Raw genomic sequence first — 17,000 nt, forward strand, 5'->3', positions numbered from 1 at the left:
TACTGGATAGGCTGCTCATAAGTCTCCCTCATGGGCTAAAATACTGTCCCCAGGGCTATTTCAGGTTGGAAAAATGGAGCAGGCTTAAACTCCCCTCTCTCGGTGCACCACTATCCCTGTCTGAATTGGCAGCCTCCCTCTAGGGATTACATCCCAAGCAGCTTGAGTGTGAGCACCAAGACTGATGAGGACAGAAGGAAAAGATGTCATGTTGTCAGGCCCTGTTTTAGCACTGCCCAGGCTGCCAGAGACACACCATGTAACATGTAGTTGCTGCAAGATCAATGGGTTAGGGGAGAGGCAGTTTGAGACTCATACCCTGGAGATGATGAACAATTAGAAGGGCTCTCAGCCCTTTGCCAAGCAGATGTCCAGAAATTTGGGGCAATGCCTAGGGACAGTGGAGTTTCAGGAGGATGTGATGTTGTTTCTGGGTGATGTTAAAAGAATTTCCCCTAATGTAAATACCATAGAGACTAGGGGAGATTTCTAAAATGATAGAGGTTTACAAGATAATGCATGGGATGGAGAAAGTAGAGAAAGAAGTACTTTTCTCCCTTTCTCACAATACGAGAACTTGTGGGCATTCGATGAAATTGCTGAGCAGACAGGTTAAAACGGATAAAAGGAAGTACTTCTTCACCCAAAGGGTGATTAACATGTGGAATTCACTGCCACAGGAGGTGGTGGCGGCCACAAGCATAGCCACCTTCAAGAGGGGGTTAGATAAAAATATGGAGCAGGGGTCCATCAGTGGCTATTAGTCACAGTGTGTATGTGTGTGTGTGTGTGTATATATATATATATATATATATATATATATATATATATATATATATATTTCCTCCAGGAGTTCTCCAGCATTGCTGCCCCCCTTTCAAATTGAACCTGAGGAGATTGCACATCTTTAATAAGGTGAACTGTGATAACTTGTCTCTTTGTTTCTGCAGGGTGAACTGGGAGAGATTGGTCTGGATGGAATCGATGGAGAAGAAGTAAGTCTCTCGAGTTATGTCTTGTCTTTAAAAAGAGCCTTTCTGGTTCAGTCATTTGTTGTATGTGAGAAATATTGATTCATTAATTTAAAGTACTGTTATTGCCTTTGACAGGGAGACAGAGGCCATCCAGGTTCTCCTGGGGAGAGGGGAAACGCTGGCAGGAGAGTAAGTAAGCTACTCATTCTCAGCATAACTTTGTGCTCTTTCCTGTTTGCAGTGGCACAGATTTGAAAAAGAAACTGGTGCCAGGACAACCCAGGCAGAATGCTCATGACCCCAGATTTCCAGAGGACTTCAGTGGGTTCAGTTGCCTCACAGCAGCTATGCACCCTCACACATGCACAGACAGGACTGTGCTACTGCTACCTTTTGGCCTTGTTGGGTATTCTAGGGACCCTGCTGTAGATAGAGCTTGAGGCCGGCCTGTCACCCTGAAAAAACGCTCCAGGACAACTGTGTGATCATAAGTTGCTAAATTGTTGGGAGAGAGCACCCACAGTCCACAGCAGGCCACTCTTGTTCCATATAGAACAGTGCGGAACATTCAGGAAAGTGGTTCTCTGTCCGTCTCACACACAGGCAAATGTTCTCTGTTTCTGCTTCCCCTTCCAAACACACACCATGGCATGCACTCAGCTGTTCTGTCTTTCTCCCTCCCCACTCCAACAAGCAACAAGCATTCACATGCTCACAAACACAGGCAGGCATTCTCACATGCCAGCCCCTACACTCAGACATGCCTTCGTCATCCTTCATTTACGTATAGCTGCTTCCTCTTGCTGGGGGCTACAGAGCTGCTGGCAAGAAGGGCAGAAGGATCAGAGAAATGGGCACCAGAGCAGGTTGGCTGGCCTGCCGCTGCTTGCTTCCTGTGACCCAACAGCCTGCACATTCCCACTGTGAAGAGTGGTGACTGGAAGACAGGTGGGGGGGTCAACAGTTGGGCCCCACTGCTGCCACTTGTGGCTCAGCTGTTGAAGCCTTTGCCCCACTGCATACTCTGGACACTCCCAGAGATCCCCTCCTCAATGGGGACATCTGCAGACCTCACACATTGATGTAAAATTCTCAACAGGTTTAAAAAGACTGGGTGCGCTAGTGGAAAATTGTTCTGTTGGCTACTGTATCTATTAACTTCGCTTCACAGAAGCCATTTTGAGTTGGGCCGTGCATATCATGCTCAAAATGGATGGCATTGCAGGGGGCTACCAAAGGCCACCGTTAAGTGTCCATTGTAAGATATTCTGTCTATTCCACTACAGGGTGACAAAGGAGGCAAAGGAGAGCAAGGAGAACGAGGAGACCGTGGACTGCGAGGAAACTCGGTAAATATGAAAGATCAGCCCTTCCGCCTGTGGCATTCAGTTGTTGCAGGATCTTTGATACCTGATGCTCTATGGAAGCTGACTCAGGTTACAAATGTACCAAATAAGCAATAATAAGAAAAATTCTTGTTCCTTGTCTTGCACTCATACTTCTTTAGCTATGTACATGGAGCCCAAATCTGTACATGAGTCCAACACAAGGAATGAAGGAAGGAGGAGACCTTAGAAGAAAACTATTCCTCATATGTTTAGACCCAACATGTTTTGAGCTGTAGGACTCCTTTGCAAAATCTCTTTCATGGGTGGACAGCTGTTGTGCATGCTAAAAACCAGGTGTCTTTCCTTAGTAATGAAATGTGGGAATTGGAGGCTCCGTGCTTTACCAGCATGTGTAAACACAAGGTCTGTCCACACAAAGGTTGTATTGTACAGTTGAATGATGACTGCTTTGCAGTATGCTAGAAGCGTAGTTGAAACCAGGGTTCAACAATGCACTTTATATCCTATATGTTATCCCCATTGAAGCCATGACCAAGAGCCTGTTACACAACAGGCAGTAATTAATTATGTTGGAAGGAAAAGGAAGGACTGAAAAAGGCTGGTAGCCCTCATTTAGGGGGAGGTGTTTGTGAGTTTCCTGCATTGTGCAGGGGGTTGGACTAGATGACCCTGGAGGTCCCTTTCAACTCTAGGATTCTATGAGCCTCAGCAGGGCTTCTGCTATTCCCGTGGGACAGCTTGACACTGCAGTTTCATCATAAGTAGAAGGAACTGGCTGCAAAGATGGGCTAAATGCCAAACTCTTCCTGGGTGCAAGTAGGGGTGTCGGTTCTGTTTCATGCAATGAACAGATCATGGCCAGTCTGGACTAAACAGCTAGTGAGGACAGGACCATGGTGACTTTTTCAGAGGTAGCAGAAGCTTGGAATCCAGGTCTTAGTCCTCAATGCAATTAAGTTCTAATCCACCACTTCTTGCTGGAACCTCTAGCTTTGAGGGGGGGAAAACCCAGCCCTGTTATGGGAGCAAATGAAATTCTGATTTCCACATAGCTAAGCAAGCCAAAATATGAACACATTAACATGTTGAATTTGTAGTATGTATTTGAAAATGCATGACGACTATTCCATAAGGTTTTTCTTGAAACAGATGCTTTAGATATATAGATACAAGATACAAGATATTTGTGGGGGGGGCTGGGAAGGAAAATGCAGTCTAAGACTGGTTCAACCAAAAGGTGTGTGGGGGGGAGGGCTATGAAGCAGAACTGAATAATTCTTAAAAGCATGCCTTCGCCATCTGTATCATATGAAACAGTGAGTTTCTAGGACTGGAACAAACATTTCCTCATCTGAAACATTTCAGACAAACTGTGAATCTGTTGTGGAAGATTTGAATCCTAATTACTGGCTAATTTATTTACTGCTATGTATGAACAAAGGAAATTCACAGCCAGAAAACTGGATCAGCATTGTTGAAACATGTGTCCTGTGATACTGATTTGTCTTGCATTTCCCTACCCACCCACACACACATATTGACAAACTGTTGGGAATCCTCTGTTTTCATTCCCCCCTTTCCAGTTGATTTGATAAACGGTTCTCTGGTTCTTCATGTGAGGCTCACCACCACAAAGAGAGACGCATTCCTTCCTGTCTCATTTCAGTCTCCTCCCCATTCAGTGAAGGTGGCCAGAGAGACTCCAGTCCTCTGCAGACATTAGGGTTACCAGGTCCAATTCAAGAAATATCTGGGGACTTTGGGGGTGGAGCCAGGAGACCTTGGGGGTGGAGCCAGGAGCAAGGTGGGGTCACCATAAGTCAGTCGTTACCTGACGACGACAACAAAGCAATAAACGATAGAATTGCTATGTTTCTATCCCACCTCTCCTCGAGTGAGCTCAAGGCAGCCCAAATGGTCATCCCCTTTATCCACAAACATCCCTATGTGGTAGACTCAGCTGACACCTTGTGAGTGGCCCAAAGAGAGCATCACAGCCGAACATCTCTCTGAGCTGATCTAAATGCAGCACTCCAGTCACTGCACTGAACACTCGATAGCATTACTCCTCCTGAACTCCATTTGATTTTCATTGCTTCTGCTGCTTTCAGGGTGCACCCGGAGGCGATAGCACTCAAAGAGGACCCAGAGGCCAGAAGGGTGAACTTGGACCAATGGTAAAGTAGACATCATCAGATTTACAGTACAATGGTGCAAAGAAAGCAAAAACAATTAATTGGGGATAGGTGAAAACCAGATAATGCAAAGAAGATGCTTCTTAGGGCCCTGTGTTTGTTTTCTGTTCTCTTTCCTTGCTTAGTAATAAGCCACTGATGTACTTGTTTCTCACAGGGCGATCCTGGAGCAGATGGACCGGCAGGTGCCCCAGGAGGACCTGGAAGAAATGTGAGTATTGTTCACTGTGATCTTTGATTTACAGGCGGCACCCCACCTAAGGGCAAGGAAATAGCCTTAGAGGTCCAGTTTAAAAAAAATGGATAAAAATTTTAGGAAGTAGTAGCATATAATTGAGGAGCCCCATGGTGCAGAGAGGTAAGCTGCACTATTGCAGTCCAAGCTCTGCTCACAACCTGAGTTCGATCCTGGTGGGAGCTGGGTTCAGGTAGCTGGCTCAAGGTTAACTCAGCCTTCTATCCTTCCAAGGTCAGTAAAATGAGTACCCGGGTAAAGAGGAGATGACTGGGGAAGACAATGGCAAACCATCCCTTAAAAATAGATCCAAGTGGGCAGCCGTGTTGGTCTGCAGTGGTTGAACAAAGCAAGAGTCAAGTTGCATCTTTAAGATCAACCAAGTTTTATTCAGAACGTAAGCTTTCGTGTGCTCTTTAAGCACGCTTCATCAGACAAGGGAATCAGGTATTGTGATCAATCTGCACACTTAATAAACAAATTGCTTGTATTTCAGCCCACAATATCTGATCCCCTCCTCTGATGAAGTGTGCTAAGAGAGCACATGAAAGCTTACGTTCTGAATAAAACTTGGTTGGTCTTAAAAGTGCAACTTGATTCCTGCCGAGTTCATCCCTTAAAAAGTTTGCCATGAAAATGATGTGATGCAGCGTCACCCCAGAGTCAGAAACATCTGGTACTTGCACAGGGGACTACCTTTTACCGTTTAGCATATAATTATTGACAGCAGGGCTTTTTTGGTAGCAGGAGCTCCTTTGCACATTAGGCTATGCCCCCCTGATGTAGCCAATCCTTCAAGAGTTTACAGGGCCTACTGTAAGCTCTTGGAGGACTGGCTACATCAGGGGCGCATAGCCTAATATGCAAAGGAGCTCCTGCTATTAAAAAAAAGCCCCGATAGACAGCATTTCAGATGCAGAGTTTGTAGATGGAATTTTTAAATGGAAAAAGCAGGATATTCTAGCGAACCTGTACGTGCTGTGGAAAATATGAAACACTGCAGAAATGGTTAAAGCTCACTAGCCTTGTAAGAATCAGAAACAAACCTAGAAGTGTGAACAGTCTCACTTAAAATGGCCTCAGTTCGTTAAAATAAAACAAAAGTCCAATGGCACCTTAAGGATGAACAACATTTATTTCTATGTGACCTTTTGTGAGTGATGCTCACCTCTTCAGATACAAATAGATGCTTCTTCACTTCTTCAGATGTAGGGAGACAAAACTAGGAAGCTTCCTTAAGGGAGGAAATTAGGCCTGCAGGAGTTAAGACAGAGAATGAATTATGCAGGGCTTTTTTTTGTAGCAGGAACTCCTTTGCATATTAGACCGCACACCCCCTGATGTAGCCAATCCTCCAGAAGCTTACAGGGCTCTTAGTATAGGGCCTACTTTAAGCTCTAGGAGGATTGGCTACATCAGGTGGGTGTGGCCTATTATGCAAAGGAGTTCCTGCTACAAAATGAGCCCTGGAATGAAATTCACTGTCATTATGCCATTCACTCTGTGCCTTAACGCCTCCCCCCGTAATTTCCCTTCCTTAAGATTCCCAGTCTGATTTCCATATATCTGATTAAGTGAACATGATTCATCAAAGCTCATGTAGAAATACAGTATGTTAGTCTTCGAAGTTCCGCTGGACTCAAACTCTCGCTCTTGTTGTCATTAATGTAGTGATGAATTAGTGGAAATTCCTTTCTTTTGTAAATTATAAATCAAATAAACTAAGAACATTGTAAGAAAGGAGTGAGGACCCAGCCATGCAGGGGTGGCCAACGGTAGCTCTCCAGATGTTTTTTGCCTACCATTCCCATCAGCCCCAGCAGCATGGCTGATGGCTGGGGCTGATGGGAGTTGTAGGGAAAAAACATCTGGACAGCTACCGTTGGGCACCCCTGCATTAGAGGGTTTATCAGCAACAAAAGCAGCTGTTGCACTTTCTCTGAAGATCTGTATCCAAGCATCCACTGCAGAGGTACCTGGCTCCATGCTTCCTTGGTCTGTTCACACATACAGACCGATTCCCCCCTAGGCTTGTTCCAGCATTGGAGTTCTTTCCTCCCCCCCGCCCCGGGGCCAGATCTAGGGGGGGGGCAGAGGGGGGTGCTTGCCCCGGATGCCGACAGAGGGGGGGCACCAAATTGGGAATGGAGTCCATTGTATTCTATGGGACCATAAGATAGACTGGCCCATAAGGGGGCGCCATTTTTTAATTTTGCACACCCCCCCTCAGAAAACACATAAATCCGGTCCTGCCCCCGACACTTCCGTCCAATTTTGCACAAGCTGCCGTGGGGCTGCGACTTGCCCTGCCTCTTTCCCGCAGCAAGCAGAAACTGGTTTTCAGAGGATCTTGCTTGCCTCAGGAAAGAGGCGGGGCAAGTTGCAGCCCTGGGGCAGCTTGTGTGAAATCAGACAGAAGCGTGGGTTGGGTGGGGGGGGGAGAGCTCTGATGTCAGAACAAGCCTAGAGGGAAATTGATCAGTTTCTCCTGCTCCCAGGAGGGATCGATTCCCTGTATTCAATTCCCTTGTTTTGGTGGTTATGTGGAAAGAACAACAAAAACTAATCTAGTATACTTCAGTTCAGCTCTCAAGTCATCCTGTGGAAAAAGGATATCCCTGGGAAGACTTCCTGTCAGGGACACAGGAACTGTGCAGTAGGATACACCAGCTTATGGATACAGTGCAGTAGGATACACCAGCTTATGGATACAATGTGAAAACCACATTGTACAAGAGAGCCTGGTTGAGGGAGCAATGAGGAGACATAATGGGTGGGAGCTGATGGCCGTGTTTTTCTGACTACGAGGGGCATGGCAGTGCCCCTCACAGAGAGTGATCACAAAGGAATGCTGCCCCATTGCGTATTGCTTTAGTTTTAAAGTATCTGGGTCACTCTTCCCTCTGGCCAGCTTGGGTCACATCCCTTATCTCATGATAAGCAGCACTCATCAAGGAGCTAGTGGGGAATAGGAGGTGGGTTTTATTTGGGGAGAAGCATGAAGTCAGCTGTAGCCCAGAGGCAGCATGTAAAAGACTTCAGGCCATCCAGCTAGGGAGGATCCCCCTCCCCACCATCCCAAGTTTGGTGGGATGTCTGGAAGTTGAGCTGGGGAGGATGATTAAAGTAGGGTGCAGTTGAACCTTCTTCCCTGTGCCTCTGGCCAAAGAAGCCTTAACTCCCTAACAAGTCTTGGCATGATCCCGCTAAGTGATTTCCCCAAGAGAAAGCACAGAGCAATCTGTTTCATACAAAAGAGACGGGAAGGCTTAGGTCATTGGCAGAATGTAGCCTCGGTTGTTGCCATTGATTCCTTTCCCTAACGAATGTGCCTGTTGCCTGATTGATCTGCAGGGAGGACAGGGCAGAAGAGGACCCCCTGGCATCAAAGTAAGTGTCACTAATTCTTATTTATTTATTTATTTTATCACATTTATATCCCACCGTCCCCTGATGGGCTGATCTATGCCCATCTTGATATGTCGATACACCATTAAAGGCAGGCACACAAAACCCTCCCGAGATATTTGGGATCATGGGTGGGGGATCAGAGAGGAAGAATTTAAATTGGAAAGTTTGCAGTAGGAGAATTTGTTGAGAGACTCCTCCTGCCCCGGGCTCCTGCCACTCAATTATTTTGTGCTCTGATGTCTTTGGCAAATTGCTTCTGTACGCCTTACAAATATTTGTCCAAATGGTTAAGGTTTGTTTGGTGTCTATCGAGTTTCTATCCTGTCCTTCCTCCAAAGAGCTAGTTTGGTATAGTGATTAAGTGCCTGGATTCTACTCTGGGAGAATCAGGTTTGATTCCCCAGTTCTCTACATGCAGCTGTTGGGTGAGCTTGGGTCAGTCACAGTTCTCTGAGAGCTGTTCTCTCAAGAGGAGCTCTCTCAGCCCAACCTACGTTGCAAGGTGTCTGTTGTGGGGAGAGGAAGGGAAAGAAATTTACTGCCACAGGAGGTGGTGATGGTGGCTACAAGCATAGACAGCTTCAAAAGGGGATTGGATAAACATATGGAGCAGAGGTCCATCAGTGGCTATTAGCCACAGGGTATTGATGGAACTCTCTCTCTGAGACAGTGATGCTCTGTATTCTTGGTGCTTGGGGGGGCGGGCGGGCACAGTGGGAGGGCTTCTAGTATCCTGGCCCCATTGGTGGACCTCCGGATGGCACTTGGTTTTTTTGGCCGCTGTGTGACACAGAGTGCTGGACTGGATGGGCCAATGGCCTGATCCAACATGGCTTCTCTTATGCTCTTATGAAACTGTAAGCCGCTCTGAGAGTCTGAGTGAAGGGCAGGGTATAAATCCTTCTCTTCTTCATCAAAGAGACTCCCCTTCATTTTTAGCCTCATCACTGCCCTGTGTGGTAGGATAGGCCAAGAAAATGTGTCGGGTCCAGTGGTCAACTTTGCGGCTGAGTGGGGATTAGAACTCGGGTCTTTCCAGTCCATAGTCCAATATGTGAATTGTTAACACCACCATGGTGAGCATCTTAACATTCCTAAGAACAAAAGCAGTCTAAAATTGGCTAGGATTCATCATCCATGTTTCGCACTTATATGTGTCGCTGGTGACTGATTACTGGGGAGGGAAATCCTGTGAATGTGGGATTTACTGAGATAAATCAACTACTGCGTGGCCCATATCCTCTCTCTTCCCCCGTGCTTCCAGTTCAGATTTATCTCAAATTTGACTTGAGACAAATACAAGGAACTGTTTGAAGAAAAGAAAATGCTGGAGAAGAAGAAAAGAAAAAAATGGCTTACCTCAGGCATAACAGGAAACCATTATTTAATATATATTTAGCTCATATGTGAAGCCAACATGTCCATTATCTACAGAATTAAATAACGAATGTAGTTTTTAAAGCAGTGAAGCGTAAGGAGATCTCTGCTGGATACAGTCCAGCATCCCATTTCTCATAGTGGCCTGGTCCACAGACAATGCTTAAAGGCAAAACAGCTCCCCTGCTGTTGTCCTCCAATAAGTGGATATTCAGCAGTACATTACCTTTGAATAAGGAGGCTCAATTCCATGACTTTTCCAAGACCCTGTTGAAGCTACCTAAGATGATGTCCATCGCCACTCACTTGGTGCATTCACACTACGCTAAATAATGCGTTTTACATCCAGATTTTTACTGTGTAAGAATAGCAAAAATCTGGATGTAAAACACATTATTTAGCATAGTGTGAATGTCACACCACATTCCATAATTGTGGGTTGTAGGAAGAGGTGCTCTCCTTTGACTGTTCTAGATCTACTGTCTCTGCCAACGTTATTGAATTTTCTACTTTCTTTCCTGTATTATACTTCAGGGAAACAGAGGTTCTCCAGGCCCACAAGGGTCCGTGGGAGAACAGGGTACCAGAGGGCCACAGGTGAGTATGCCTTGAGCTTGTTTCTGAAAGTGATTTCAGATGGTCCCTTTGTTATATTGTGGCACATTCCAGAATCGTGGCTGTGTTGCTTCTGGTGCAGCTCTTTAAGCACTAAAGGATTGACTTCTGGTACAGACTTCCATGAGCTAGAACTAGAGTTGCCAGGTCCAATTCAAGAAATATCTGGGGACTTTGGGGGTGAAGCCAGGAGACATTGGGGGTGGAACCCAGAGCAAGGTTGTGACCAGCATAATTGAACTCCAAATGGAGTTCAATTTAAAGGGACTGCATACCTTTTATATGCCTTCCCTCCACTGGAAATAATGAAGGATAGGGGCACCTTCTTTGGGGCTCATAGAATTGGACCCCCCGGTCCAATCCTTTTGAAACTTGGAGGGTGTTTTAAGGAGAGGCACGGGATGCTATGCTGCAAATTTGGTGCCTCTACCTCAAAAAACAGCCCCCAGAGCCCGAGATACCTGCAGATCAATTCTTTATTATACCCTATGGCAGAGGTTGCCAATGGTAGCTCTCCAGATGTTTTTGTCTACAACTCCCATCAGCCCCAGCCATTGGCCATGCTGGTTGGGGCTGATGGGAGTTGTAGGCAAAAAACATCTGGGGAGCTACCGTTGGCCACCCCTGCCCTAGGGGAATCATCTCCATAGGGAATAATGGAGTGCCCAGCAGACATTTCCTTCACCTCCCCCGCTTCTGATGACCCTGAAGCGGGGGGAGGGGGGAGGCCTCCAAACTGAAGGATCCCCTGCCCCCACCTGGGGATTGGCAACCCTAGCTAGAACTGACTGTCAGATATGTAGATCTGTGTTGCAAACAGCTGTGAACGCAGCAGAAAAGAAAGCTATAGGATGCAAGTAGTCTAGTAGGCCAGGGCCAGGTCTCTGAGATGGAACAGTAACGGCAGCCGTTGGAACAAGGTGCATCTTTCTTGATTAATTTTCTGAATGGCTTAAAGAGCCCTTAACCTTTTGACTTGGTCCTTGGTGGTCTGTGCACAGTGAGGATGTTGTTGCAACTTCAGAGGCATTTGTGTTGGTGACAGAGCTTCTGCACAGGGAATTTTCTGTGCACTTCCATCTTTTTTCAATTTACTTTTCCACACCATCCCTTCACATTTTTTCTTTCTGCACATACTCTAGTGCAATATTGACATATAAATGGTATCCCTCCAAGCCATCTTGAAACTTCCCATTTCCATTCCTTTCCAGACAGAACAAAAACTGCTTACACCTTTCCTCTTACATCTCTGCAGAGAAAAGAGCTGAAGCTTTCATTTAAAAAAAAAATGAACACTGGAAATTCAGAGGAAGTAAAATTTGAAATGGAACTAAATCAGTCGCAGTAGATCACTATAAAGTTATAGCAATGAACTGGGGGTGGGGGGAGAAGTCTGCAAAAAAGCCCTTTGTGGCAAAACAGGGGGGGAAATGGCACCTGTGAAGAACTGATGGCGGAAAAATGAAATCTTTGCAGCAGGAAAATGGTTACCCATCTGTTTCCAGGCAGGATTCAAAGACCTGGTTTTTACCTTTGAGCAGGGCTTTTTTTTGTAGCAGGAGCTTCTTTGCATATTGGGCCACACCCCCTCTGACGTAGCCAATCCTCCAAGAGCTTACAGGACTCTTCTTACAGGGCCTACTGTAAGCTCGGAGGATTGGCTACATCAGGGAGGTGTAACCTAATATGCAAAGGAGTTCCTGCTACAAAAAAAAGGCCCTGCCTTTAAGGCCTCCTGCAGCTTGGGGCCAGAGAACTTGAAGAACCATGTCCTGCCATGCTGTCTAGCCTGCCAGTTAATATGTGCCTCTGAAGCCCTGTTCCCTGTGCTGCCCCTGCCTGCCTCCTGATGTCTAGAAATGGCATTTTCTATTGTGGCACTTTGCCTCTGGAATGCCCTCTCACCCCTGAGGCTTGCCTGGCACCTACTTTACTGTCTTTTAGGTGCCAAGCCAAAACACGTATTTTTACACATGATTTTAATTGTTTTTTTTTTATCTTACCAGCTTCTGGTCTGAGTTCTGTTTTATGGATATTTTTTAATGCTGCCTGTGTTCAATGGCTTGTTTTAACAGCTTATTATCTTACATAGTTACGTTATTTTAATGGCGAGCTGGACTCTGAAGAGACAGTGTAGAAATATCCTGAGCAGATAAATGTGTCCTGCGGATGCACTTGGATGGCGTTCTTTCCAAAGTAACTGCAGTAAAGCAGGCTTGGGAAAAAGCATATTGAGAATGGGGGAAACCTGGAAAGACTCTGCTGAGAGCAGGACACCCTGGGTTGGCCCTAGACTGTCTGGCACCATCTAGGCCACATGTGGCTCTTTCACACATATTGTGTGGCTCTTGAAGCCCCCACTGCCTCGTCAGCTGTCTTGGAAAAGGCATTTCTCTCTTTAAATAACTTCTCTAAGTCAAACCAGCTAGCAGCTTGGAGAAGGCATTTAAAGTTAAGGTTGTTTTCTTTCCACCTCTCCTTTCCCCACTTCCTTCCTTTCTTTTCCTTCCTTCCTTCCTTCCTTCCTTCCTTCCTTCCTTCCTTCCTTCCTTCCTTCCTTCCTTCCTTCCTTCCTTCCTTCCTTCCTTCCTTCCTTCCTTCCTTCCTTCCTTCCTTCCTTCCTCCCTCCCTCCCTCCCTCCCTCCCTCCCTCCCTCCCTCCCTCCCTCCCTCCCTCCCTCCCTTCCTTCCTCCCTCCCTCCCTCCCTCCCTCCCTTCCTTCCTTCCTTCCTTCCTTCCTTCCTTCCTTCCTTCCTCCCTCCCTCCCTCCCTCCCTCCCTCCCTCCCTCCCTCCCTCCCTTCCTTCCTTCCTTCCTTCCTTCCTTCCTTCCTTCCTTCCTTCCTTCCTTCCTTCCTTCCTTCCTTCCTTCCCATCCTGCCTGCCTGCCTGCCTTGCATCTCTCAAACATCTGACATTCATATCTCGTGGCTCTCAGACATCTGACTTTTATTCTATGTGATTCTTTTATTAAGCAAGTTTGACCACCCCTGGTTTAGGCTAACTTCTGCTGCCCCCCCCCCGCCCCCACACTGATAATGTCACCAAGTCAGATGGGAGGTACCCAATTCAGCCAGCGCCCTAGGCAGCTGCCTAGTTTGCCTAGGGGCAGGATTGGCCCTGAGGACATCATGTGGATGTTCACACAGAAACAGCCCAGCCCTGCAATTTGGAAGCCAAAATAGGGCTAAACTGCCACTGAGAAACAGTCTTTATTTGGTTATTTTTCCTTTGCACTTTGGTTCCTGCGTGATTTTTTATTTTTATATTCAAATATGTACAGCCCTCTTTTTCCCAAAAAGGGGCTTCACACACACAAAATCTGCCAAATCAGTGGATGTGAAATGACTGGTGGACTTGCATCAGCGACATAAACTCTTTGGTGTTTATACAATTCATAGTTGCTGTTTATTAGCAGCACTGCCTTTTATAGCGATGCATAGAGGAGCAAGTCAAAAAGGCACGCTTAGTAATTACCATCACATAAATATATCGATATAAATTGTTATATTGTAAAATATATAATGAATTATGTTGGTGGTAAACAACAGGACTATATTGCCTGTGATCACTATAAATTCAGTAATTTTTGTGATGGTAATTACTTAGCATGCCTTTTTGGCTTGCTCCTCTATACAGTTAATTACGCTAAGTTCCCATTTGTTCTTGCATTCAGGTTTTATAGTGATGTAGCATAAGCTTACCACACACGTCTTCATTTGATATACGCATGGAAATATGGGCAGTGGGGCCAGAGCTGGCTCCCCTTGGCCATGCTGCTGAGAGACCAGTAAAAGAAATTCTGCCCATGTGATTTATATACATTTACTAAAAGTTTTTTTTTAATATTTTGAATTTGGCTTTTGTTGGTATACTGCTGCACTAAAGGGTTTTTCTTGGTGCACAGAGGCCTGCATGCACTGCGTCACTTCCACTTATCATAGCAGAAGCGTCATGCTACACTAGCCTGCGGATAAGGTCTGAGCCCCCTTCTGTGTGTCCTGCTGTTCATTGAGCAAACAATGAGTGGAAATGAGCGGAGACTTCCAAAAGGTCATATAGATATAAACATTATTAGTCTTTAAGATGCCCCACTGGGTTTTTGTTTTATAGTCTTGTGACAGAGTAACATGGATACCCTTTTGCGGTCTGAGTGGATATCTGCACAGTTTTTCTATAAGCTTTGCCGTTGACTGATTTTCTTGATGCAGGGACAAAATAAACACCGTTGGTTCTTTAGATTGTCTCCTGTCATAAAAGGGAAGATTCAGTGCCATGACCTCACTGTGTCTTGGATGTTTGATCTCCCCAAGGGTCATTTTTGTGTCAGTCACAATTTTTGCTTCTTTCAACAGGGACCACCTGGCCAGGCTGGAACTCCAGGTCTTCGAGGAGAACAAGGCATCCCTGGCCCAAGGGTAATGCTTTTATTGTTGTTGTTGTTTGTCCTTCAGACAATATTGGAGTCTGACTGGTTTGATCCGGAAAAGGTAGTGGAAGCCTCAGAAGCACTGACGCTGATCAGCACACATAACATCAACATTTCACGTTTAAAATTATTTTGGGATGAAGGAAGGCAAGCTGAACCAGAAATTGCCAAATAGCTTGCTTCCTGACCACCTCAGATAGCCAACTCCAGGTTGGGAAATTCTTGGTGATTTAAGGGTGGAGTGTGGGGAAGGCGGGGCTTGGGGAAGGGGGGTGGAGCTCAACAGGAATGTGCCTCTATAAGGTCTACTATCCAGAACAGCCATTTTCTCCAGTCTGGAGATCAGTTGTAATTCCGGGAGATCTCCAGGCCCCACCTGGAGGCTGGCAACCCTCCTTGAGACACCTCAGACGTATCCCAAAAAACCTGGAGTCAGATTCAGTAGCTCTCCTCACAGAGTTGTATGGCAGCGGTTCTCGTCAGATGCTGCAGAGGAAGAACAAGACACAGTCAAAACCTTGGAAGACAAACAAGCCCCAGGCAGAGATGGATTTCCTGGTGAGCTTTATAAAACATCTGTTTGCCCAACCTATGAGCAACCTTTTCAACACTATATTAAAAAAAGGAAATATCCCCCACACCTGGAATGAAGCCCATGGGGTTGTTGTTCCAAAACCTGGAAAAGATTTGACTTAATCAAGATGCTGAAATCTTTGCCTCATTATTAGCATCCAGGCATAATGCCATCATAGCTTACTAAGTAAAAGAAGTTCAAAATGGCCTTATGCAACCATGAGGCATTGCTGATGGGGAAACCACTAACAGTTTTATCCCTGGCTACAGAAAATGCCTGTGATTGTCTGGAGAGAAAGAGATCTCCTGAATTTTCTTAGATGAAATTTGGACTAGGATTTCTCTGGGTTGTCAAGGAAAGCACCAATTGTTTCCGACTCTGGAGTGATGTTGCTTTCACGTTTTCACAGCAGACTTTTTACAGAGTGGTTTGCCATTGCCTTCCCCAGTCATCTACATTTCCCCCCCAGCAAGTACTCATTTTACCGACCTCGGAAGGATGGAAGGCTGAGTCAACCTCGAGCTGGCTACCTGAAAGCCCAGCTTCCATCAGGGATCGAACTGAGGTCGTGAGCAGAGCTTAGGACTGCAGTACTGCAGCTTTAACACTCTGCACCACAGGGCTCTTTGGGTGGTCAAAGCCCTCTGTAAAAAGCTATATACCCAGGTGAAAGTTATTAACCTCAAAATTCAAAATTTCCAAGTAATCAGAAGTAAAGAAGGTTCAAATTTGAGAACCATGTTTTGATGTATATGGAAAGTAATCTTTACAGCAGAATGATGGCTATAGACAAAACAATACATAAAGCACTGCTCTTTACAAGAAGTTAGTTATCTTGGTGCAAAAGGGGTAACTCCCCAAAAAGAAGCCAAAACCCCCATTTCTATGTCAACACTGTTGATCTGCGACAAATGGCAAAAAATTCTTGCACTAGGCCTATCCTTAGTTCAGGTTGTTTTGAGCCAAGATGACTTTCCCCTGGATGTATTAATGGATCTTTCAAATCAGTAAAAAAAATAATATATATAGAATACGAGAAATCACTTAAAATGGATTAAGGATACCAAATAGGAAGCAAACTTCCTGGTATCGTTATCTCCAGAAACAGTCTTTTTAAGTAGTCCAGTAAACTGGAAACAGCTTGACAGATACCGAATTCTCACTAGCATTCCTCTGCCTCCAGGCTTCTGTTTTCCCTCAGCGCAAGCAATCGATTTCCCACCAGTTGCTTTGCAGGTGCTTTTTGACACGCAGCTCCCTCCAGTTCCCCTTGCAGTTTCTTAATCCTTAAAAGACAGTATCACAAAGCCGCAAGGGGTACTGGAGGGAGCCGCGCATCAAAATAACCCACAGAGCAACTGGTGGGAAATTGATCGCTTGCGCTGGGGAAAACAGAAGCTTGGGGGTGGAGCAACGCTAGTGAGAAATCAGGAAGAGACACAAGAAGATCTGGGGAGATTTTTCAAATTGTATTCATATAACTGCATAGGGTCATTTCTGTTATATATAAAATTTTAAGAGAACCTATATGAGCAGAAGTTTCAGTATGTGTAGCAGTAGAAATCTCCCCCAGAACTGCCATTTGCTGTGTTGAGGAGAGGGACTATTCAGGAGGAATAGTCGGAGTCTCTGTCTTTTCCCCCAGGGCAGCCAAAAACAGTGTTGGGGGCTACTTAGTACAGTAATAGTACTTAGTAATAGTACAGGGAAGAAAAGGGTTACCTTCTATCCTCCCTCCCCCAAGCTCTGTCACTCTGATCCAGACATGGCTTCTTCTTATAACATTAAAGAAACCATCAATAGAGACAATCACAGTTCAGTAATATATAATTTGGTCCTCAATT

The 17,000-nt window shown here is 45.5% G+C and overlaps 1 protein-coding gene across 1 annotated transcript in view; it reads left to right on the forward strand.

The window, feature by feature from the left end:
• The window catches only part of COL6A3 (collagen type VI alpha 3 chain), a 176,910-nt gene that overhangs the window by 96,687 nt on the left and 63,223 nt on the right, over positions 1-17,000 (forward strand). The window contains 8 exon segments of the mRNA XM_060232176.1: positions 951-995; positions 1,110-1,163; positions 2,261-2,323; positions 4,435-4,500; positions 4,676-4,729; positions 8,108-8,143; positions 10,076-10,138; positions 14,509-14,571. Of these exon segments, the coding sequence (XP_060088159.1) occupies positions 951-995; positions 1,110-1,163; positions 2,261-2,323; positions 4,435-4,500; positions 4,676-4,729; positions 8,108-8,143; positions 10,076-10,138; positions 14,509-14,571 (444 nt within the window).

The sequence above is a fragment of the Heteronotia binoei genome, chromosome 1, assembly GCF_032191835.1.
Source record: "Heteronotia binoei isolate CCM8104 ecotype False Entrance Well chromosome 1, APGP_CSIRO_Hbin_v1, whole genome shotgun sequence".
NCBI lineage: Eukaryota > Metazoa > Chordata > Lepidosauria > Squamata > Gekkonidae > Heteronotia > Heteronotia binoei.